This window comes from Chiloscyllium plagiosum, unplaced genomic scaffold (genome assembly GCF_037043375.1).
Source record: "Chiloscyllium plagiosum isolate Xiang-an unplaced genomic scaffold, Cpla_swu_hap1 HiC_scaffold_20, whole genome shotgun sequence".
Lineage (NCBI taxonomy): Eukaryota > Metazoa > Chordata > Chondrichthyes > Orectolobiformes > Hemiscylliidae > Chiloscyllium > Chiloscyllium plagiosum.
Window position 1 is genome coordinate 57,787,494 of NW_028270158.1, and position 23,750 is coordinate 57,811,243.

Consider the following 23,750-nt stretch of genomic DNA (forward strand, 5'->3'; position numbering starts at 1 on the left):
AGTGCTGTTAGAGATGGAGTTACAAGATTTTGAACTATTGACAATGAGGAAACAGTGATATTGTTCCAAATCAAGAGAGTGTGTGATTTGGAGGAAAATTGCAGGCGATGGCACTTCCCTGAATCTGCTGCCTTTGTCCTTCTAGGGGGTAACGGTTGTACACTTGGAGAGTGCTGAAGTAGGAGTCTTGGTTAGTTGCTGCAATTTATCTTGTAGATGGAACACACTGCTCCCATGGTGGTAGAGGTAGTGAATGTTCAGAATGGTGCAGGATGTGCCCATCTAGTGGGCATTTTTTTAATGTATTCATTCATGGAACGTGGACATTGCTAGCCTGATCAATATTCATTGTCCATGCTCAATTGTCCAGAGGCCAGTGGACAGTCAGTCAATCACATTGCTGTGCATCTGGAGTCACATGTAGATCAGATAGAGTGCTTGATGCTTTCAGCCTTCTGAATCCTTGTTGAAATGCACTTGCCCAAGCCAGTGGAGTGTATTCCATCAACCTCCTGAGTTGTACCTTGCAGATAGTGGGAGTTGGGGGTGGAATCACTCAAACTAGAATTTCCAGCCTCTGATCTGGTCTTGTAACCACAGTACTTACATGGCTGGTCCAGTTCATTTTCTGGTTAATGGTAACCCTTGAGATTATAGTAGTGGGGGAATTCTATGGTAAAGCCTTTGAATGATGAGGGAAGATGGTTAGGTTCTCTCTTCTTGGAGATGACTATTACCTGGCATTTGAGTGGTGTAAATGTTACTTTCACGCAAAGCCTCAACATTTCCAGGAATTGTTGCAGATGGACAAAGGCTGTTTCTGTATCTCTGGAGTTGCAAAGGTACTGAAAATTATGCAAACATCAATAAACATTCCATTTCTTACCTTATTTTGGAGGGAAGGTCACTGACCAAGCAGCAGAATTTGGTTGGATCTGGGGATGCTAGCTCAAGGAACTCTCACAGTTCTCTAGGGGCTGAATTAATTAGTCTCCAACAAACACAAGCACATTCCTTTGTGCTGCAATCAACAGAAGCTGTTGCCCCAGTTTTATAAGGACACCTTGATACCAAACTGAGTCAGATGGTGGAGCTTCCAGTTCAGGAACATCTTGCATTTGTGTTTTCTAATTGCTTGTTGCTGCTTGTCCAATCAAAGGTTGTTTCTCATGTTTGTGCAGCAAGGATGGGAGTGAACCACTGGTGAGTGGAGGTTGTCCTCATTCTATATATGGGAACAACCTTTTTCAATTTGGTTGTCCCCACGTTTGGATCTTCCCAGTTGTTTGAGAGGCTTTCAGGGCAAATTTATCCTTCACTACCACCCCCTCCCCTACCTTGTGTGTATTTTGAGCCCTGTGTTGAACAGTCTTCCTCACTTCTTGCCAATTCTTGAACCAAAGCTGTAGATCAGAATTTGAGTGGCCCGAACAACTTGAACTGAGCATCACTTCCTTCACTGAACCAGGGTTGATTCCCTGGCATGATGGTTTGACAGAACAGAGATATGCTGGACTGAGATTCCAGATATTTTAATTTATAAGTTTTAGTGATCACAACAAAAGGTAATTTGGATAAAGCATCTTGCCTGGATGTTCCCTAATCCCACGCTCTATTATTTCTGCAATGTATTTCAAAGCAGGTGCATACTGTTTCATGCTGTAATAACAGAGGGCAATATTGTAGGTCAAATCTGAAAGAAAGCACAGTGACATATTTAAACAAAATCAGAATACATCTCAAAGTTGCAAGCTGTGGCCTGCTTTAAACACTGTAGCTATCAATAAATCCAATACAACCAAAATTAACAGAACAAAGTGCTTGGGAGTTTGCTTGGTGTAGGAGAAAGTGAGGACTCCAGATACTGGAGAGTCAGAGTCAAAAAACGTGGCGCTGGAAAGCACAGCTGGTCAGGCAGTATCCGAGGAGCAAGAGAGTCGACGTTTTCGGCATAAGCTCTTCATCCATTGAGTTTGATTAGTGTGGCAATTTAAAAGTTTAATCTTTTTTAAGGATTAAATCTCTCTTTAACAGCAATTTCTTTCAAATGCTTTCTATATATTGTATATAAATCTATATAGAGACAGAATTTTTTAAGTATAGAAACCACACAGTGCAGAAGAAGGCCATTCAGTCCGTCAAATCTGTACTGACCATCTGAAGCACATCCCACCCAGACACACCCCATCTCCATAACCCTACACATTTTCTATTTCAACAATGGCTAACCCACCTAGCCTGAACATTTCCCTCGATACTACAGGATACTTTAGCATGAACAATCCACCTAATCTACATATCTTTGGCCCATTTTTAGGATTTCAATCTCCTTAGGCTAAATTGAAAAACTAAAGTTTCTCTCAGCTTTGTTAGGAATTGGAATCAAAAGCAACTGGGGGCAGGTGGGAATGTGGACTTCAAAGTACAAAACAGACCTTATTGAATAATGGAGGCGGCCCAAGGAGCCGTATGACCAGCGGCTTCTTATTTTCATAAGGAAAGATCACATAAAAATTCTGTATTAAAATCAACGCTTAAAAGATTCAAACCAACAGAGTGAATATTATACCCTAACATGCTGTGAAGTTCAGCCACTTGAGAATATGAATAAGAATGTTTGCATTTTATAAGTAGTACTTTTTTTAAATAAAGTAAATCAAAACTAATTTCCTTTAAAGAGTAAACAGAAAGTATCTAACCCAAAGCTGCTCAATTACCAGAATTCATAACATTGGAAGAAATAGAAAAAAGAAAAATCAAGAAAAGAGTCAGTCACCATAAGTCACAGAATTAAGGTGACTGAAGAAAGGCAGAGGTGACATGAGGAAATATTATTCTTTAAAGCTGTAAGTTGTTGCATTTAGAATGTATTGCCTGAAAGGTTATGGAAGAGATTCACCAAAATATCTGAAAAGGAACTGGGTAAATACTCAAAGGGAAAAGACACAAGATCAAGAGGAAAGAGGTTAGGGATTAACTGAATAACCTTACTTTAGACTGAATGCCAATCTTCTGTGCTGTTTCATTCAATGAGACTGAAAACAGAAGCGTTGGAAGGACTTCAAAACAATTCACAAAAGAAAAGCTTTACAAATACTCAGTCAACCATCAACTTTTGCGCTTCGAACAGTTTACCTGGTTTGTAGCCCACAATCTGCATAGCTGTGGTAAATTTCTTGCAGGCGTCTTCATAGTGTCCTTCCTTGTAGAGCAGACATCCTAGATTAATCTCAGTGTCTGGATCATCAGTAGTCTGCTGCTCCACAAGACTCTATAAAAATATATTTAGTTACAGCACATTCAACAAATATAAAGGAAAATGTGTTTTAGAAATGACAATTCAGGAATTATGAATAATTGTGTAAACTGCAACTTCTTTCTCATCAAAATAAGGAATAATCTGTTTCCTCAACAGAATTGAACTTTACTCTTTTAATATAGTGTCAACCAAAAGTTACATAGCACTAAAAGAGAAACAGTCTGTTTGATTGGGCAGTTAGGAGATGAAGAGCTTGTCCTCCACTTGAGCAAATGATTCAGGACAATGTATTCACCCATTTCCATGATTTCTTACTTCAACCACCTAATCCATTCTGAATACAAAAGCAAAACATTGCAGATGCTGCAAGTGCAAATACAGAAAATGTTAGAAATAGTCAGAAACTCGGGTGAGAGAAACAGTAATGATGTTTATTTTTTGTTATTTTTTAAAATACAGAAACTCACCACCAAACTATCCGAGCAACAAACAACACAGCCTACAATAACAAAAATACCAAAATGTGTAAATCAAAATAGAGTCAATGGAGAAAAATGCACTCAGCCCCATGCTGCTCACCTCCCTACATAGTTTCTGAGGGTACTGGTGGACACCCCATGTTCCTTCTTTAAGGATTTCCAGGCATGGACATAACTATAGATAAGAGCCAAGAACTAAGTTTTTTGTTAAATTAACCAAATTACAAAAACTCAGCTCATTTTCCTACATTGAAACACCCAACACCAAATCACCAGATAACTAACTATCAAATAACAAATACTGCCCACTGGGGGATAGGGGAGGGGACTAAATCAAAATGGAATTTATGGGGGAAATAATGCATCCCATAGTGGACACCTCTCTATACATGGTCTATGGACTCCACAGCATTACAGAATAAGAACTCAATTCTTTGTCTAAATAGACTCCCACCAATCACAGAGTCTGCCCCTGACGAGCAATGCTTGTAACTGGTTTGTTTAATTAGTAAAGAACTCAGCTCTCTTGTTTTGCATCAGAACTAAGCTCTTATAAGATATTGTTAATCGACTTGTTCAGAGATGTTTTTACCCATCTTTAGTGAGATGGCAAGCCAGGTATCCTGGCTCAGAGGTAAGGACAATGCTATGGCGCTACAAGTGTCTTTTTAACATTAGTCTGGGCTTTGGATTACTCGTGCAGTTACATTACTACTTGTTATGCACCTATTTTCTGTTTGAACCATTCATAGTTGTTATTACACATTTGAAGCAAATCGGACTTGAACCCAAGTATCTTGGCCCAGAGGTAGTGACACTACCACTGCACCACAGGAACCCTATAGTGGAATTACCACTTTGCTACCAGTACACAAATGTCATCTGCTCTCAATCAACTCTGGAGCTGTACTGTTTGAGCCTCAAATGGACCTGTTTTCTAACTCTGACAGCAAGTCCTTATGCCTCTTGACCTTACTCTCCTTCTCTAAAACACGATGAAACTTTTCACCATCTGACCTCAAATCACCTTACTCTGTAACTGCTAACCCCATTTGAAATCCTCATTCACTAAATGATACCAAACAAAATCGCATAATCCCAAACAAATGACAAAAACAGTACGAACTAAAAACCAGAATGTTATTTGTCACTATAAATCAAGTCAGTCTATCACAATGGGACATTGAAAGCTTCTAATGAAACTGGATATTCTGAGACAGCCAGGCATCTGTGTAAGTGAGAACTCTGGAGTTGAAAACTGGAATTTCAAGAGGGATTTGTCTGCCTGAAAGGTATTCCTTGTTTCATTACAAGGATATATAATGCACTTGTGTTTTGCTTGAGTGTTTTTTATAGCAAGGCAGTAGGGGAAATAAGTGTAGGAAGTGCTCCCCCAAGAGTCACAGTGACAACTTATGCAGACATGGCTGGTTTTATAAGTGCCTTTATGAAGCATCTTGGGCTATTTAATCACACGAGTCACACTATATAAACATTGTTGGAAACAGCTGGATTTACCTATTTAATAGTTTAATTAGTCAATGTTTGTCAACTCCTTTGCAAATGACTTCTTTTTATGTGAAAGCACTTTTAACGTAGGCCTTCCAGTACCTGTGTGCCTAAGAAAATTTGTCCAAATATTCCAGTTGTTAGTAGCTAAGTGGCCAGCTTTGCAGATATAGCCTGAGCCATTCAAATGAAATCTTAAGTCAATGTGAAACATCAAATCAAACACAACATAAGTTATACCTTGCAAGGCAGAACTAAACATTCTATAAGGTAAACACTGATTTGGCAGATTCCACCTATATTACTAGCACTTGAATGGCAACTCTAGCCCTGTGTCTTTAATATGTAAAAGAAAAGCCCATGACATGTTATGAACAGATATAATGAGATAAGATTCTGAATCAGCAAGAGGAGAGGAGGGTTGACCAATAACTACATCAAAGAGGAAGGTTTTGAGAAGATTTTCAAGGTGAACAGAGAGAGGTGCAGAAGCAGGAGCTCTCCCAGCAAGATATAATCAGGAAAAAGGATATTTTGGGAAGGAAAACAGAACAGAGGAAGACTGCAGAAACTGACTAGGACATAAAAATGTAATCATCTTCTAATGAAGTACCTGAGAATGCAGATTAATTGCTTGTTGATTATTGTAGATTTCTTGCGGTTTAATGTGGGCAATACATAAACTTCTAACACAATCAGTGTGTAAGATAAATTTACAATTTACAGTTTAGATACATGATCAAGTTAAATTTCTAGATTTGCTTTAAACAGTGAGCATTTTGAAAGTAAAGTGGAATGAATCTATCCTTACTTTTGCTCCTGAAAGATCTTCTTCTCCATATTTAATTGCAGCTTGTAATTTCAACATCTGGTTAAGAAATCAGAATTACTTTATTTATCACCGTACTTTTCTTCAGAAAATCAGCTTTGCATTGTAAAATTTTAATGATTAATGATACTAAAAATAGTTCGGCATGCAGTTTACACTCGGTTGAGCTGTATTTTTCGAGTACTTCTCCTGAAATCTCAAGACCGGGCAAAAAGATGCATATTTCAGGCACAAATCAAGTTTCTGCAACAAACTTGATTTGTGCCTGAAATCGTCATCTTCTTCATTCACTTTCTTGCATGTTTCTGAGGAGGGTCTAATAATTAATTTGGTTCTTTTGTGCAAGCTTAGTATATATTTTTCTTTAACTAGAGAAACTGGTACTACTATACCTAGCAAATTTTAAAAGCAATTTTCAAGAAGCTAAAACCAAGTTACTGCCAACAGCTGGAGTGGCATCAGCTTATTTTTGCGATTGATGACTTATAAGCTATAATAATCAAATGCACAAAGGAATATATTTTAAAGCAAAACTACATTTCAGGATCATAGAATCCCTATAGTGTGGAAACAGGCTCTTTGGCCCAATAAGTCCACATCAACTCTCCGAAGAGTAACCCAGCCAGACCCATTCCCCTACCCTATTACTCTACATTTACTCCTAACCCACCCAACATACACATCCCTGCAACTACGGGCAAGTTAGCATGTCCAATTCACCTAACTTGCACATCTTTGGATTGTGGGAGGAAACTGGAGCACACAGAGGTAACCCATGCAGAAACAGGGAGAATGTGCAAACTCCACACAGACAGTCGCCAGAGGCTGGAATTGAACCCAGGTCCCTGGCGCTGTGAAGCAGCAGTGCTACTCACTGAGCCACCGTACCATGAAATTTTGCCTAATTTCAGATTTTAAATCAACCTATTCAGGGATGTTATTATGAAGCTCTAGATAAGATGGGACTTGAACCCAGGCCTCCTAGCTCAGAGGTAGGGACACTACTACTCTGCCACAATAACCTACTTTTTTTTTAAAGTAGCAGAGCCCCATTTTATTGGTTCCTGGTAGAATGTGTGACAGGTGATATGCGATTGAGTTTGAGGGGAAACTGAAGAGAAAACAAAATATTTTGCAAATTGTTTTGCACCTCAATTGCCAATTGAACCCAAAATGGAAACGCTCCACCACTGATCTTAAAGATTCTGCAGCTTACTTCTAATGGATAATTTTTGCTTAGTTTGAGAGTAGTGAAATTATTTGAGGAAAATGGAGATGAAGGTGCAAAGAAAAGCAATAGCCATTTTTTTTATGCATTGCAATTTCTGAACCTTCAATTAAATTTCCAGGCTTCTGCTTTGGTTAACTTTTTATTTTGAAAAAAATCACTTTTTCAGCCCAAAGACTGAATGACAATGTAAGTTACTTTAAAAATTTCCTACTTAGACAAAGTAATTACATTAAAATATGCAAACATATAACAATCATTCTGGGGCTGTTGTGGTGCAGTGGCAGTGTCCTTACTTCTGGGAGAGATGATTCAAGTCCTCTCTGTCTCAGAGGTATTTCATAACATTTAGGAATAGGTGATTAAAAATAATCCATAACAATATTGTGGTACCAAAAATAGAAACACTAAATAAGCAGGCAACAGTAGTGGTGAGCAGGATATTAAAGAATAGAAAATTCTTAGTTAAAATAATATCAAAATCAAAAATCAATAGAGCTATTGCTGCATTACAGGCACTGAAGTACATGTAAATATTCTTCAAATAAATGTATTTCTTCAAGAACCCACAGCATGTTTGCACTGGATATTAAAACTGTACAAGAGAGCTTCCTTAAAATAAAAAGTAAATATATTCTGCAAATCCGAGTGGAATCATTCTGGAGTATGCATACACCAATATTGGAAAGAAAACACAAAATCAAATTCAACTGGAGTTACATTAACTCCATGTTATTGCTCCAAAAATTAGATCAAGGAATTGTCTCAAACAATTAGAATGACCATTCTTCTAGCCTTTTTTGTCAAGGATTCTTCTCTCAGAACTGTGAGAATCAAATAGTTAAGTTTTACCTCATCAATTGGTAAAAGCATAAGATAGAGAATTATAGAACAAAGTCGTTCTTCAGAGGAGCGTAACTTATGATGATGATATATTTTTAATATATAGTTAACTACTCCAAAACAGATAACTACAAGGTCTGATAATACTATTTCACAAATTTCCCTTTGAATCAGGCAAAATACAGATTTGAATATCCCAATAAAATAATGACTTTCTTAAGAGTGCAAGGTCTAAAACATATAGCATGATGTATGTCTAATCTTACCTTCGTTTGATAAGCTGGATTATCTATGAGAAATGTTGCTTTCATAGCCTCTGTATACAAGCATGCCTTGTAAAGGGATTGTGCATGATAAAGTTTGTAGTCATCCACTTCTGGATGAATCTGTACCAATTGTTCATAGCAGTCTGCAGCATTGGAAAAATCTTGCATCTGAAAGTAGCAATAGCCCAGCAGAGAGAGTGCTGCCCGGGACTGAAAACAATTCATATGTAATTTTTTTAAATATAAACAAAAGTGCATACCAATATTTAACAATAATAACAATAAGTTTGTACAAGCAAACTATTTTGTTTGAACAATATATTTTCAAACACTGACAGCCAATACATAAGCAATTAGTTGTAATATAAGCTCAATGAACTGAGCATCAAGATACTGATTCTGAAGAACAGTCCTATTAGACTCGAAACAATAATTCTACTTCACTCTCCACAGGGACTGTAAGACCTGCTGCATTTCTCCAGCACATTCCGTTTTTATTTCCAGCATTTTGTTCTTATTCACTGATCTATCATTGACTGATTTAGTAAAACAAGCTTGTGCTGTGTTTTTGTACCATGGTTACACAAGTTAAAGACCAAGCAACAACCTATGCAAAAAAAAAATGTAATTTCTCTGCAAAAACAGCTGATACAGACAGAATTCAAACATTGCAATATATCAGACTTTTGTAAAATCTTCCAGCCCAGAAAAAAGCCATTTGGCCTGTCATGTCCCTGCAGGCTATTTGAAACAGCAATCATGCCTAATCTCACAACCCTGTTTTTTTTATTCATACTATCTTAAGTTTGACATCTCTTAGTAGCTATCCAGCTCCACTTCAAAATTATTTGCGACATCAGCTTTTGCTGCCTTCTCACTTAGAAGATTTTAGATTCCGACAACTGAGTACAATAAATTCTAGACTCCCCTCTGGATCTTTTGACAATGATTTCAAAGTAATGCTAGTAGCAATTGACCTACTCACCACAGAAAATTCCTTTACCCATCTATCCTACCAAAATATATGAACAACTGGAAAAACTTTATTAGGTAACTTCAGTAAGGCGCTCGACAAGGTTCCCCATGGGAGACTGATTAGCAAGGTTAGATCTCACAGAATACAGGTAGAACTAGCCATTTGGATACAGAACTGGCTCAAAGCTAGAAGACAGAGGGTGAAGGTGGAGGGTTGTTTTTCAGACTGGAGGCCTGTGACCAGTGGAGTGCCACAAGGATCGGTGCTGGGTCCTCTACTTTTTGTCATTTACATAAATGATTTGGATGCGAGCATAAGAGGGACAGTTAGTAAGTTTGCAGATGACACCAAAATTGGAGGTGTACTGGATAGTGAAGAGGGTTACTTCAGATTACAATAGGATCTTGACCAGATAGGCCAATGGGCTGAGAAGTGGCAGATGGAGTTTAATTCAGATAAATGCGAGGTGCTGCATTTTAGGAAAGCAAATCTTAGCAGGACTTATACACTTAATGGTAAGGTCCTAGAGAGTGTTGCTGAACAAAGAGACCTTGGAGTGCAGGTTCATAGCTCTTTGAAAGTGGAGTCGCAGGTAGATAGGATAGTGAAGAAGGCGTTTGGTATGCTTTCCTTTGGGAGGTCATGTTGCGGCTGTACAGAACATTGGTTAGGCCACTGTTGGAATATTGCGTGCAATTCTGGTCTCCTTCCTATCGGAAAGATGTTGTGGAACTTGAAAGGGTTCAGAAAGGATTTACAAGGATGTTGCCAGGGTTGGAGGATTTGAGCTATAGGGAGAGGCTGAACAAGCTGGGGCTGTTTTCCCTGGAGCGTCGGAGGCTAAGGGGTGACCTTATAGAGGTTTATAAGATTATGAGGGACATGGATAGTTTAAATAGGCAAAGTCTTTTCCCTGGGGTTGGGGAGTCCAGAACTAGAGGGCATAGGTTTAGGGTGAGACGGGAAAGATATAAAAGAGACCTAAGGGGCAACTTTTTCACACAGAGGGTGGTACGTGTATGGAATGAGCTGCTAGAGGAAGTGGTGGAGGCTGGCACAATTGCAACATTTAAGAGGCATTTGGATGGGTATATGAATAGGAAGGGTTTGGAGGGATATGGGCTGGGTGCTGGCAGGTGGGACTAGATTGGGTTGGGATATCTGGTCGGCATGGATGGGTTGGACCGAAGGGTCTGTTTCCATGCTGTACATCTCCATGACTATAACTTCTTAACCTTAACTGTTATGAAGAGAACAGTCTTAGTTTTTCACCCCACTACAAGTTCTGGTAAACTTCCTTAGGACTTTTGCCTTTATATACATTTGCATAACAAACAGATTAATAAAATTACAAACTATTGACAACTAACGACAAAGCTTCTGGATCTTTCAGCCACAATATTGAACTCAGATGTTCTGCATCATTGCAAGTGGATAGCAAAGAGTCTCACCAAGGTTATTGCATTATCAGAAATTTATTTTCAATATTTGTAATGTTCGATTTTCTTCAAATTAGATGCACATTGTTATTATTTGCAAATAAATATAACCATCATGAACTAAAACAAAAATACAAACTGCAACTTACTTTTGAATGTTTCTGAAGTTCATTATTGAGTATATGAATGGCTTCTCCATATCTCCCATCTCGAATCTGAAAAATTAAAAGGTATTATTAGAGATATCAGCAGTGGAAATACTTGCTATTTTAAGCAGATACAGAACAAGCCACTGCCTAAGAGCATTTCAGATGACATATCAATTATTAACTAAAAAAGATTTTTTGTTTGCAATGATTTTCTGCAACAACTGGAGAACAATTTAGTGCTTTTTAAAAACAAATAGAAAACATAACTTCTATTTTCTTCCATAAAAGCATTTTCATCTCAATACTTCACCCACAGGAGACCTGAGTCTGGACAACATAAGCATCATTTCAAAATTAGTTCCAGCTAATGAATACATGTTTCAAATAAAATGTTACTGATAACTGTAAAATGAGCACTAAGAAAGGAAGTTAGAAAGGCAAATTACTTCAGAAAAATGTTTGCACAGTAGAATTTCAGAGTAGAAAAAGAAAAAGAGAGACAAATAAAAATAAAATCACAGTATAACTGGAGAGAACATGGAATAAGCATTTAAAAACACATACAAATACTATTTCATTATCAAAAAATCATAGTGCATAGAAGGAACCATTCACCCCATTCTGCAGCGGGCTATCTATTGGCAAAAGTGCCAATTGGTCAAACTTCCTTTCTCGCTTGCCCTGGTCCTTTTAAATATTATTTTCTAATTACAAATCCAATTCCTTTCTAAAAGTTACCATTCAATCTGCTCCCAACATACTTACAGGCAGTGCATTACAGAGAAATAAATTTCCTCATCTCCTCCTTGGTCTTTTTGTTAATTATATTATTTGTTTCTCTGCTTACCGAGCTTTCTGCTGGTGAAAATATATTTCCAGCTACTCTCTCAAAATAATCACTTTGAATATCTACATAATTTCTCTGTTCTAGGGTGAACAATTCAGTTTTCCAGCTTCTCCAAATAACTGAAAACGTTCATCCCAGGTACCATCTCAAATAGCTTCAGCACTTAACCCAAAGTCTTGCTGAGAATGTGTATAGAGTACAAGCAGGTAGGGAAAGAGTTAAGTTCTGAGTTTTGTGATACAAGAGATTCAGCTGAGCATGACTCAGATCAGATAAGAACTTAGAATTTAGAATTAACAATGGGGTGATGAAGGCAAAGGTAATGGGTTAACAAGGTGGAAAAGCATTTATTACGTAGAGCCATTTAACAAGATGAGGTAGCAATCAGTATGTAATGTCAGTTAACAATGTGAAAAGTATTCATCAGGTGAAGCCAGTTAACAAGGTTAAGAAAATTTCTGTGTAACAGCAGATGGCTTAATCTTTACTATTGAGGTTCACTGATTGTAATGGTCACCCAATCAATATGTATGTTGCCTTATTTGGATGATACGCCCTGTAAAATGACTATATAATTGATTAAGAAACTGTTATTCCAGAGAAGACTGAGAACTCATATGTTTGTACATGTGGGTGATCATTCTCCCTCTCCCCCTCCTTCTTTCCCCTCCAGGAAAGATGAAAGAGGTAAAACTGCACTGTGTTTTGCTTTGAATGGGGAGGGGGAAACAACATTGCTATATTCTTTCTAACATGGTAGATTGGGCATAATATCTTAAGTTAGATTGTACATGCAATTTTTCTACTCAGTGCACAAAACCATACACCTTTTTAACAGCTTCTGAGTCTGTTGTGCTCTCCAAGGATTTCTCTTTGTAACACCTGGATCTCCATGCCTGAATCCTGTTTAAGTTATATAATTTACTCTAAGTTGCCTCTCATCATCTTTCCTTCCAAAATGTCTTATTCATGCTTTTTTTTAAACTCGAAATCTTGCCTGCCATGTGTTTGTTCCCTTCACCATTCAATTCTGAAGTCTGCTACTGTGTTTTTTTTTTAAAAAAAAACAATTCAAGGGATGTGGGCATTGCTTGATAGACCTGTACTTCTTGCCCGTCTCTAATTACTAGAGAGTAGTTAAGAGTCATCCAAGTTGTTGTTCAACTGGAGTCACAGACCAGACAAGGTAATGGTGACAGATTTCCTTCCCTTAAAGACATCAATGAACTAGATAGGCTTTGACAGCGATTGCTGTTAAGCTAGTTTTTTTTTATTCTAGATTTTTATTGAATTTGGATTTCACTATCTGCCATGTTGGGATATGAACCCATGCCATTAGAACATTCGCCTGTGATTCTGGAGTAGTAGCTCAATGACATTACCCCTGCCTCCTTGCAAACTTTGAATTTGTTACCCATATCCTCAAGTCCACATTAAATGAACAGTGATCTTAAAATTAGGGGAATGCCATTGTATGCTCTCTTCCAATCTGAAAAGTATGTTTTTTTTCAATACTTTGCACTTTTTTTTGTCTCAGCCAATTTCAGTTATGTTGCCTTTGTCCTTTAAATGCAAAGGGTTTAATTTTGCTATTTCTTGGCTCTTTAGCAAATACCTTTTGAAAGCACCACACCAACGGCACCACTTCCATCAGTCCCTTTCGTTATTCAAGTGAAGAACTCAAATTGATTTAGGCACAATTTGGCTTTAAAAATCCACAACTATTGAAATTAGAGGAAATTTCATGAAACTAAAAAAGGCAATTTGACCAATCATAATCCATGCTGGTTGATGGAGCGGTACCCAGACCAATCCTGCACTAGGTCGATATTCCTGCACATTAAATGGAATTCTGAGTTCTTTTCAAATGTGGAGAAGAGATTCTGCCTGAACCACAGAGATTCCGAGGTCATTACTACTTCCTGGATTAAAACCATTTTCTCATCTTCCCAATATTTCTTCAACCAATGACTTTAAATCTATGTCCCCTGCTCTTTGACACCATCTTCCCCCAAGATAAACAGGTTATCACTCCATCTGGACACTTCATTACTTTATATACTCAATAAGGAGTATACTTTATATACTCCTCAGCCTCTTGTTTCAAGAGAGGTAACCTCAATTTATCCAGTCTTTCCAAATGGTTAAAAATCTTTGCAATATTCTCATTAATTTTCTCTGCACCCTCTCCAATCCAATTCTAGTGGTGACTAGAACTGCACACAATATTCAAACTGTGGTCTCATTAGCATTGGATTCAGCTCAAGCATAACTTCCTGCACATATAGTCAATACCTCAGAAAACCTGGAGGAAGTGAGCACTGAAGATGCTGGAGATCAGAATGCTGGAAAAGCATAGCTGGTCAGGCAGCATCCAAGGAGCAGGAGAGTTGACATTTTGAGCATAAGCTCTTCATCAGGAATGGTGAGCTCTTCCTGATGAAGAGCTTATGCTCGAAACGTCGACTCTCCTGCTTCTTGGATGTTGCCTGACCGGCTGTGCTTTCCAGCACCACACCTCCTGACTTTGACCTCAGAAAACATGTAAAATGCCACTTGACCGGCTTATCAGTCTGATTTTCTAATGTTAAGCTCTATAGACATGCACTCTAAGATTCCTTTGTTCCTCCACACTATGCAGTATCCTCAGTTTCCCTTCCTTTTTGCAAATATCTTATTCAATATTTTGCTGAAATGAATTCCATTATCCAGTTTTCTGACCAACTGACCAGACCGTCATTACTATCCTGCAGCTTTCCTTGTCACCATCAGCAATATGGCCAATGATTGCACCATCTCCAGACTTTATCACATCCTTATATTTGAGTCCAAGACTACAAATCACAAAAAGCAAGGAATTGGTGAATTCTGCTGGTAACGGCCTTCTAGGTTTTTTTAAAATCAAAGTTGTGCGTTACACAGCCATACAAATCAAGAACCAAATCAGAAATTTTGAAATCACTCAACAGGTCAGCAATACCACTGCAGGGAACAAACAGGTATTGAGTAGCAAAGGATTAGCTACATTAGACTTTGAATGCATTATCATCAAATTAGAAATTAATCAGTCAAGTTGCTTAGTTTCACAGAATTACTGCTGAGTCTTCTGAAGTATTGCATTTCAGAAACATCTCTAAATTGACAACACTTGGATAGTATTGCTTATATACAAGACAGCACTCTCTGATTCTGAACCGACACCAGATTTAAATGAGCACAAAGAAACTGCAGATGCTGGAAACCTGAAACAGAAATTGCTGGATAATCTCAGCCAATCTGGCAGCATCTGTGCAGAGAAAACCGAATTAACATTTTGACTTCTATAATCCTCCTTTTGTCCTTTCTGAGGAAAGCTCAACTGGACGTGAAATGTTAACTGTTTTCTCTCCACAGATGCTGCCAGATCTGCTGAGTTTGTCCAGCAATTTTTGTTTCTGACTGTGACTGGCCCTTATCAGGTTATTGCCTCTGTATCCACTAGGTGTGAGATGCTTGAGGTTTTCTGTCCACTGGAAACAAACAGCCTGATGCTATACCTTTTAGGCATGGATGATCAACATCTTCTGCCTAGTGCATACAGAGTGTCCAATGTCCCCATCCATTGGGAACAGATTGCCCAATGCCCCCCATCCACTGGGAATAGACTGATTGACGCTCTCTGCTCACTAAGTCCTCATCCACATCCTTCTCAAAAAACTCAATGAAGTTTGTGAGACATGACCTACTCTTGACAAAATCATGTTGACCATCTGCAATCAAATTGTTGCTTTCTAGATGATTATAAATCCTATCTCTTAATCCTTTCCAAAGCTTTTCCTACAATAGACGCAAGGCTCACTGGCCTATAATTACCTGGGTCATCTCTACTGCCCTTCTTGAACAAGGGCACAACATCTGCAATCCTCCAGTCCTCTGGTACTAAACCTGTAGACAATGACGACTCAAATATCAAGTCAAAGGCTCCAATGTCTCTTCTCTAGCTTCCCAGAGAATCCCCTGATAAATACCATCTGACGCAGAGGACTTGTCTACTTTCACTCCTTCTAGAATTGATAACACCTCTTCCTTAATAACCTCGATCCTTTCAAGTCTACTATCCCATTTTGCATTCTTCTCTACAATATTCTTTTCCTGAGTGAAAAATGATGAGAAACGTTCGTTTAGCACCTCTCCAATCTCCACAGGGTCCACACACAACTTCCCACTTCTGTCTTTGACTGGTCCCATTCCTACCTTAGTCATCCTTTTATTCCTCACGTACCTATAAAAAGCTTTAGGGTTCTCCTTCATTCTACCTGCTAAAGACTGCTCATGTCCTTTTCTTGCTCCTCTTAATGCTCTCTTTAAATCCTTCCTAGCTATTCTGTAACTCTCCATCGCCTCATCTGAACCAACTCGTCTCAACTTCACATAAGCCTCCTTTTTCCGCTTAACTAGATGCAATTTCTTTAGTAAACCATGTTCTCTTACCTTATCACATCCTCCCTGCAGGGACATACCTGTCAAGGAATATCTGTTCCATAAACTTGCTCCACATTTCAATTGTCCCCATTCCCTGCATTTTGCTATCCCTTTCTATGTATCCTAAGTCTTGCCTAATCGCATTATAATTGCCCTTCCCCCATCTATAACTCTTGCCCTGTGGCATGTACCTATCCCATGTTGGGCAAAAGGGCCTGCTTCCTCACTGTAGGGATTCTATGACTCTTTAACCATTAGCCCCATACCCCCAGATACAGACTGACCATTGTCCCCTATCCCCTTGGTACTGCCTGATCAATGCCCCCTACCCACTGGATACAGACTGACCAGTGTCCCCGGGTACAGACTGACCATTGCCCCCTACCCACTGGGTACAGACTGACCATTGCCCCCTACCCACTGGATACAGACTGACCAGTGTCCACTACCAACTGGGTATAGACTGACCATTGCCCCCTGTGTACAGACCAACCATTGCCCCCTACCCACTGGGTACAGACTGACCACTGCCCCCTACCCATGGGGTACAGACCGACCATTGCCCACAAAGTACAGACTGACCATTGCCCCCTACCCACTGGATATAGACCGACCATTGCCCCCTGCCCCCTGCATATAGACTGACCATTGCCCCCTGCCCACTGGGTACAGACTGACCATTCACCCCTGCCCACTGGGTACAGACTGACCATTCACCCCTGCCCACTGGGTACAGACTGACCATTACATCCTGGGTACAGACTGAGCATTGCCTCCTACCCACTGGGTACAGACTGACCATTACAACCCAGGAACAGACTGCCATTGCCCCCCAACCCATTGGTTACAGACCGAACATTACACCCTGGGTACAGACTGACCATTCCCACCCCCTACCCACAGGGTACAGACTGACCATTGCCCTTGCCCCCCAGGTACAGACTCAACATTGCCCCCCTACCCACTGGGTACAGACTGACCATTACACCCCAGCTACAGACTGACCATTGCCCCCTGGATACAGACTAACTATTGCCTCTGCCCCTGACACAGACTGACTATTGCACCTGGGTACCGACTGATCATTGCCTCCTGCTCCTCGGGTACAGACTGACCATTGCCCCTCTACCTACTGGGTACAGACTGACCATTCTCCCCCCCTACCCACTGGGTACAGACTGACCATTTCTCCCCCCCCCCCCCACCCACACACTCACTGGGTATAGACTGACCATTGCCCCCTGGGTACAGACTGACCATTGACCCCTACCCACTGGGTGCAGACTGACCATTTCCCCCCCCCACCCACTGGGTACAGACTGACCATTGCCCACTACCCACTGGGTACAGATTGACCATTGCCCCCTGAGTACAGACTGACCATTGCCCCCTACCCGCTGTGTACTGCCTGACCATTGCCCCCTACTCACTGGATACAGACTGACCAATGCCCTCTACCCACTGGATGCAGACTGACGAGTGTCCCCCGGGTACAGACTGACCATTGCCCCCTGCCCACTGGGTATAGACTGACCAATGCCCCCTGCTACAGACTGACCACTGTCCCCTACCCACTGGGTACAGACCGACCATTGCCCACAGGGTACAGACTGACCATTGCCCCCTATCCACTGGGTATAGACTGACCATTGCCCCCTGCCCACTGGGTATAGACTGACCATTACACCCTGGGTACAGACTGACCATTCCCATCCCCTACCCACTGGGTACAGACTGACCATTGCCCCCTACCCTCTGGGTACAGACTGACCATTACACCCCAGGTACAGACTGACCATTCCCACCCCCTACCCACTGGGTACATACTGACCATTGCCCCTGTCCCCCAGGTACAGACTGACCATTGCTCCCCTACACACTGGGTACAGACTGACTATTGCCCCCTGCCCCTGAATACAGACTGACTATTGTCCCTGGGTACAGACTGACTATTGCCCCCTGCTCCTCAGGTACAGACTGACCATTGTCCCCCTACTTACTGGGTACAGACTGATCATTACACCTTGGGTACAGACTGACCATCCCCCATCCCCATCCCCACCCACTGGGTACAGACTGACCATTGCCCCTGTCCCCCAGGTACAGACTGACCACTGCCCCCCTACCCACTGGCTACAGACTGAGCATTTCCCCCACCCACCCACTGGGTACAGACTGACCATTGCCCGCTGGGTACAGACTGACCATTGCCCCCTACCAACTGGGTACAGACTGACCATTGCCCACTGGGTACAGACTGACCATTGCCCCCACCCCCCATACCACTGGGTATAGACTGACCATTGCCCCCTGGGTACAGACTGACCATTGCCAACTACTCACTGGGTACAGACTGACTATTGCCCCCTACCACCTGGGTACTGCCTGACCAATACCCCCTACCCACTGGATACAGACTGACCAGTGTCCCTGGGTACAGACTGACCATTGCCCCCTACCCACTGGGTAAGGACTGACCATTGCCCCCTACCCACTGGATACAGACTGACCAGTGTCCCCTGCCTACTGGGTATAGACTGACCATTGCCCCCTGTGTACAGACCGACCATTGCCCCCTATCCACTGGGTACAGACTGACCATTGCCCCCTACCCACTGGGTAACATCGACCATTGCCTCCTACCGACTGGGTACAGACTGACCATTGCCCATTGGGTACAGACTGACCATTGCCCCCACCCCCCATACCACTGGGTATAGACTGACCATTGCCCCCTGGGTACAGACTGACCATTGCCCCCTACTCACTGGGTACAGACTGACTATTGCCCCCTACCACCTGGGTACTGCCAGACCAATACCACCTACCCACTGGATACAGACTGACCATTGCCCCCTACCCACTGGGTACAGGCTGACCAATGCCCCCTACCCACTGGGTACAGACTGACCAGTGTCCCCTGCCTACTGGGTATAAACTGACCATTGCCCCCTGTGTACAGACTGACCATTGCCCCCTATCCACTGGGTACAGACTGACCATTGCCCCCTACCCACTGGGTATAGACCGGCCATTGCCCCCTGCCCACTGGGTATAGACTGACCATTGCCCCCTGCCCACTGGGTACAGACTGACCATTGCCCCCTACCCACTAGGTACAGACTGACCATTCCCCCCTACCCACTAGGTACAGACTGACCATTCCCCATCCCCACCCACTGGGTACAGACTGACCATTCCCCATCCCCACCCCCACCCACTGGGTACAGACTGACCATTGCCCCCTGCCCACTGGGTATAGACTGACCATTGCCCCCTGCATATAGACTGACCATTGACCCCTGCCCACTGGGTAACACCGACCATTGCCACCTACCCACTGGGTATAGACTGGCCATTGCCCACTGGGTATAGACTGACCATTGACCTCTGCCCACTGGGTACAGACTGACCATTGCCCCCTACCCACTAGGTACAGACTAACCATTCCCCATCTCCCCCCCCCCCCCCCCCCACCCACTGGGTACAGACTGACCATTGCCCCCTGGGTACAGACTGACCATTGTCCCCCTACCCACTGGGTACAGACTGTCCACTGCCCCCTACCAACGGGGTACAAACCGATTATTGCCCACAGGGTACAGACTGACCATTGCCCCCTACCCACTGGGTATAGACTGACCATTGCCCCCTGCCCACTGGGTATAGACTGACCATTGCCCCCTGCATATAGACCATTGACCCCTGCCCACTGGGTAACACCGACCATTGCCCCCTACCCACTGGGTCTCGACTGGCCATTGCCCACTGGGTATAGACTGACCATTGACCACTATCCACTGGGTACAGACTGACCATTGACCCCTGCCCACTGGGTACAGACTGACCATTACATGCTGGATACAGACTGACCATTGCCCCCTACCCACGAGGTACAGACTAACCATTCCCCATCTCCACCCCCCACCCACTGGGTACAGACTGACCATTGCCCCCTGGGTACAGACTGACCATTGTCCCCCTACCCACTGGGTACACACAGACTACTGCCCCCTGGTACAGACTGACCGTTGCCCCCTACCCCCTGGGTACTGCCTGACCATTACCCCCTACCCACTGGATACAAACTGACCAGTGTCCCCCGGATACAGACTGACCAGTGTCCCCCGGGTACAGACTGACCATTGACCCATACCCACTGGGTACAGACTGACCAGTGTCCCCTGCCTACTGGGTATAGACTGACCATTGCCCCCTGTGTATAGACCAACCATTGCCCCCTACCCACTGGGTACAGACTGACCACTGCCCCCTACCCACGGGGTACAGACTGATTATTGCCCACAGGGTACACACTGACCATTGCCCCCTGCCCACTGGGTATAGACCGGCCATTGCCCCCTGCCCACTGGGTATAGACTGACCATTGCCCCCTGCATATAGACTGACCATTGACCGCTGCCTACTGGGTATAGACTGACCATTCACCCCTGCCCACTGGGTACAGACTGACCATTACATGCTGTGTACAGACTGACCATTGCCCTCTACCCACTGGGTACAGATTGACTACTGCCCCCTGGTACAGACTGACCATTGCCCCCTACCCCCTGGGTACTGCCTGACCATTGCCCCCTACCCACTGGATACAGACTGACCAGTGTCCTCCGGGTACTGCCCGACCATTGCCCCCTACCCACTACGTACAGACTGACCATTGCCCCTTTCCCACTGGGTATAGAGTGACCATTGCCCCCTGCATACAGACTGACCATTGCCACCCCACCCACTGGGTACAGTCTGACCATTCTCCCCCACCCACTGGGTACAGACTGACCAATGCCCCCTGGGTACAGATTGACAATTGCCCCCTACCCACTGGGTACAGACTGACCATTCCCCTCCCGACCCACTAGGTACAGACTGGCCATTGCCCCCTACCACTGGGTACAGACTGACCATTACACCCTGGATACAGACTGACCACTGCCCCCTACCCACTGGGTACAAACTGACCATTGCCCCCTATCCACTGGGAATAGACTGACCATTGTCCCCTACATATAGACTGACCATTGCCCGCTGCCCACTGGGTATAAACTGACCATTGCCCCTGCCCACTGGGTACAGACTGACCATTGCCCCCTGCCCACTGGGTATAGATTGACCGTTGCCCGCTACCCCCGGGTACTGCCTGACCATTGCCCCCCTACCCACTGGGTACAGACTGACCATTGTCCCCCTACCCACTGGTTACAGACTGACCGTTGCGCCCTGCCCACTGTGTACACTGACCATTGCCCCCTACCCCTAGGTACAGACTGACCATTGCACTCTGCCCACTGGGTACAGACTGACCATTGCCACCTGGATACAGACTGACCATTGCCCCCGCCCCTGGATACAGACTGACCATTGCCCCCTGCCCCCTGGGTATAGACTGACTCTTGCCCCCTACTCATTGGATACAGACTGACCATTGCCCCCTGGGTACAGACTGACCATTGCCCCCTACCCACTTGGTACAGACTGACTATTGCATCCTGGGTACAGATTGACCGTTGCCCTCTACCCCCGGGTACTGACTCACCATTGCCCCCCTATCCACTGGTTACAGACCGACCATTACACCCTGGGTACAGACTGACCATTCCCACCCCCTACCCACTGGGTACAGACTGACCATTATACCCCAGCTACAGACAGACCATTGCCCCCTGGATACAGACTGACTATTGTCCCCTGCCCCTGAACACAGACTGACTATTGCCCCTGGGTACAGACTGACCATTGACCCCTGCTCTTCGGGTACAGACTGACCATTGCCCCACTACCTACTGGGTACAGACTGATCATCACCCCCCCCCACCCACTGGGTACAGACTGACCATTGCCCCTGCCCCCCAGGTACAGACTGACCATTCTCCCCCACCCACTGGTTACAGACTGACCATTGCCCCCTACCCACTGGGTACAGACTGACCATTGCCCTCTACCTACTGGGTACAGACTGACCATTCCCCCCCCCACCCACTGGGTACAGACTGACCATTGCCCTCTCGGTACAGACTGACCATTGCCCCCTAACCACTGGATACAGACTGACCATTGCCCCCTACCCACTGGATACAGACCGACCATTGCCCCCTGCGTACAGACTGACCATTGCCCCCTACCCATTGGGTACAGACTGACCATTGCCCACTGCCCACTGGTATAGACTGACCATTGCCCCCTGCCCACTGGGTATAGACAGACCATTGCCCCCTGCATACAGACTGACCACTGCCCCCCTACCCACAGGGTACAGACTGACCATTGCCCCCTATCCACTGGGTATAGACTGACCATTGCCCCCTACCCACTGGGTACAGACTGGCCATTGCCCCTGGGTACAGACTGACCATCGTCCCCTGCCCCCGGGTACAGACTGACCATTGCACCCCTACTCACTGGGTACAGACTGACCATTGCCCCCTGCCCACTGGGTACTGACTCACCATTGTCCCCTACCCCTCGGTACAAACTGACCATTGCCCCCTACGCCTAGGTACAGACTGACCATTGCCCCCTGCCCCTGGATACAGACTGACCATTGCCCCTGGGTACAGACTGACCATTTCCCCCTGCCCCTGGATACAGACTGACCATTGCCCCTGGGTACAGACTGACCATTGCCCCCTGCCCACTGGGTACAGACTGACCATTGCCCCCCGGGTACAGAGTGAGACTCTGGTGTTAAACTGACCAGTCTATAGATGGTCGTTGTGTATTCCCCGTCCTTTATCTGCACCAGCGCCATTTGGATGAGACAGAGCCCAGAATCAGCGGCGTCCGGAATAAAAAAGGGTAAAGATAAATTTCCTGTAAAATCCCATCAGCTCTCCAGCAAAAGCAGCGGCTCGGAACCAGTACCTCGGTGATCATGGAAACCAAACGGAAATGAAGGTAGAACCGGAAATACCGCACCGGTTACCATGGTGAGTGAAACGGTGCGGCCGCCATCTTTCTTGTTGGCACTGTTCATTCTCCACTTTTCCGATAATTTGAATGCTGGGCGCCATCTTTACTACTGGCGCAGTCTCTGTATATTTTCCCAACATTTTCAGTAAAACACACACACACTTATAATTAGAAACTGAAAGTTTATTGTCTGCAGAACAATGAATGGATCGTTTAAAATTTATGAAATGATGACCGAATCAAAACAGAAAGTTATCTAAACGACAAATCAACAATAAATTTCTACTACTTCATTAAGGTATTAAATTTCTTTAAGAGATTCAGGATTTTTACTCATGTTGAAGATTTCATTAAATTGATTAGATTAGATTCCCTCCAGTGCAGAAACAGGTTAATCATCTCAACAAGTCCACACCGACCCTCCAAGGAGTAACCCACCCAGACCCATTCCCCTACTCCCAACTATGGGCAATTTAGCATGGCCAATTCACCTGAATTGCACATCTTTGGACTGTGGGAGGAAACTGGACCAGACACTATG

General features: G+C 43.6%; 1 protein-coding gene across 1 annotated transcript in view; it reads right to left on the reverse strand.

The window, feature by feature from the left end:
* ift70 (intraflagellar transport 70) overlaps positions 1–23,171 on the reverse strand; it is a 73,212-nt gene extending 50,041 nt beyond the window's left edge. Inside the window, exons 1-6 of the mRNA XM_043711170.2 lie at positions 22,995–23,171; positions 10,978–11,043; positions 8,414–8,623; positions 6,059–6,115; positions 3,136–3,271; positions 1,589–1,693 (exon numbers count right to left, since the gene is read on the reverse strand). Of these exons, the coding sequence (XP_043567105.1) occupies positions 1,589–1,693; positions 3,136–3,271; positions 6,059–6,115; positions 8,414–8,623; positions 10,978–11,043; positions 22,995–23,048 (628 nt within the window). The 5' untranslated portion in view covers positions 23,049–23,171. The remainder of the gene's footprint in view (positions 1–1,588; positions 1,694–3,135; positions 3,272–6,058; positions 6,116–8,413; positions 8,624–10,977; positions 11,044–22,994) is intronic.
* Positions 23,172–23,750: the final 579 nt, after the last annotated feature.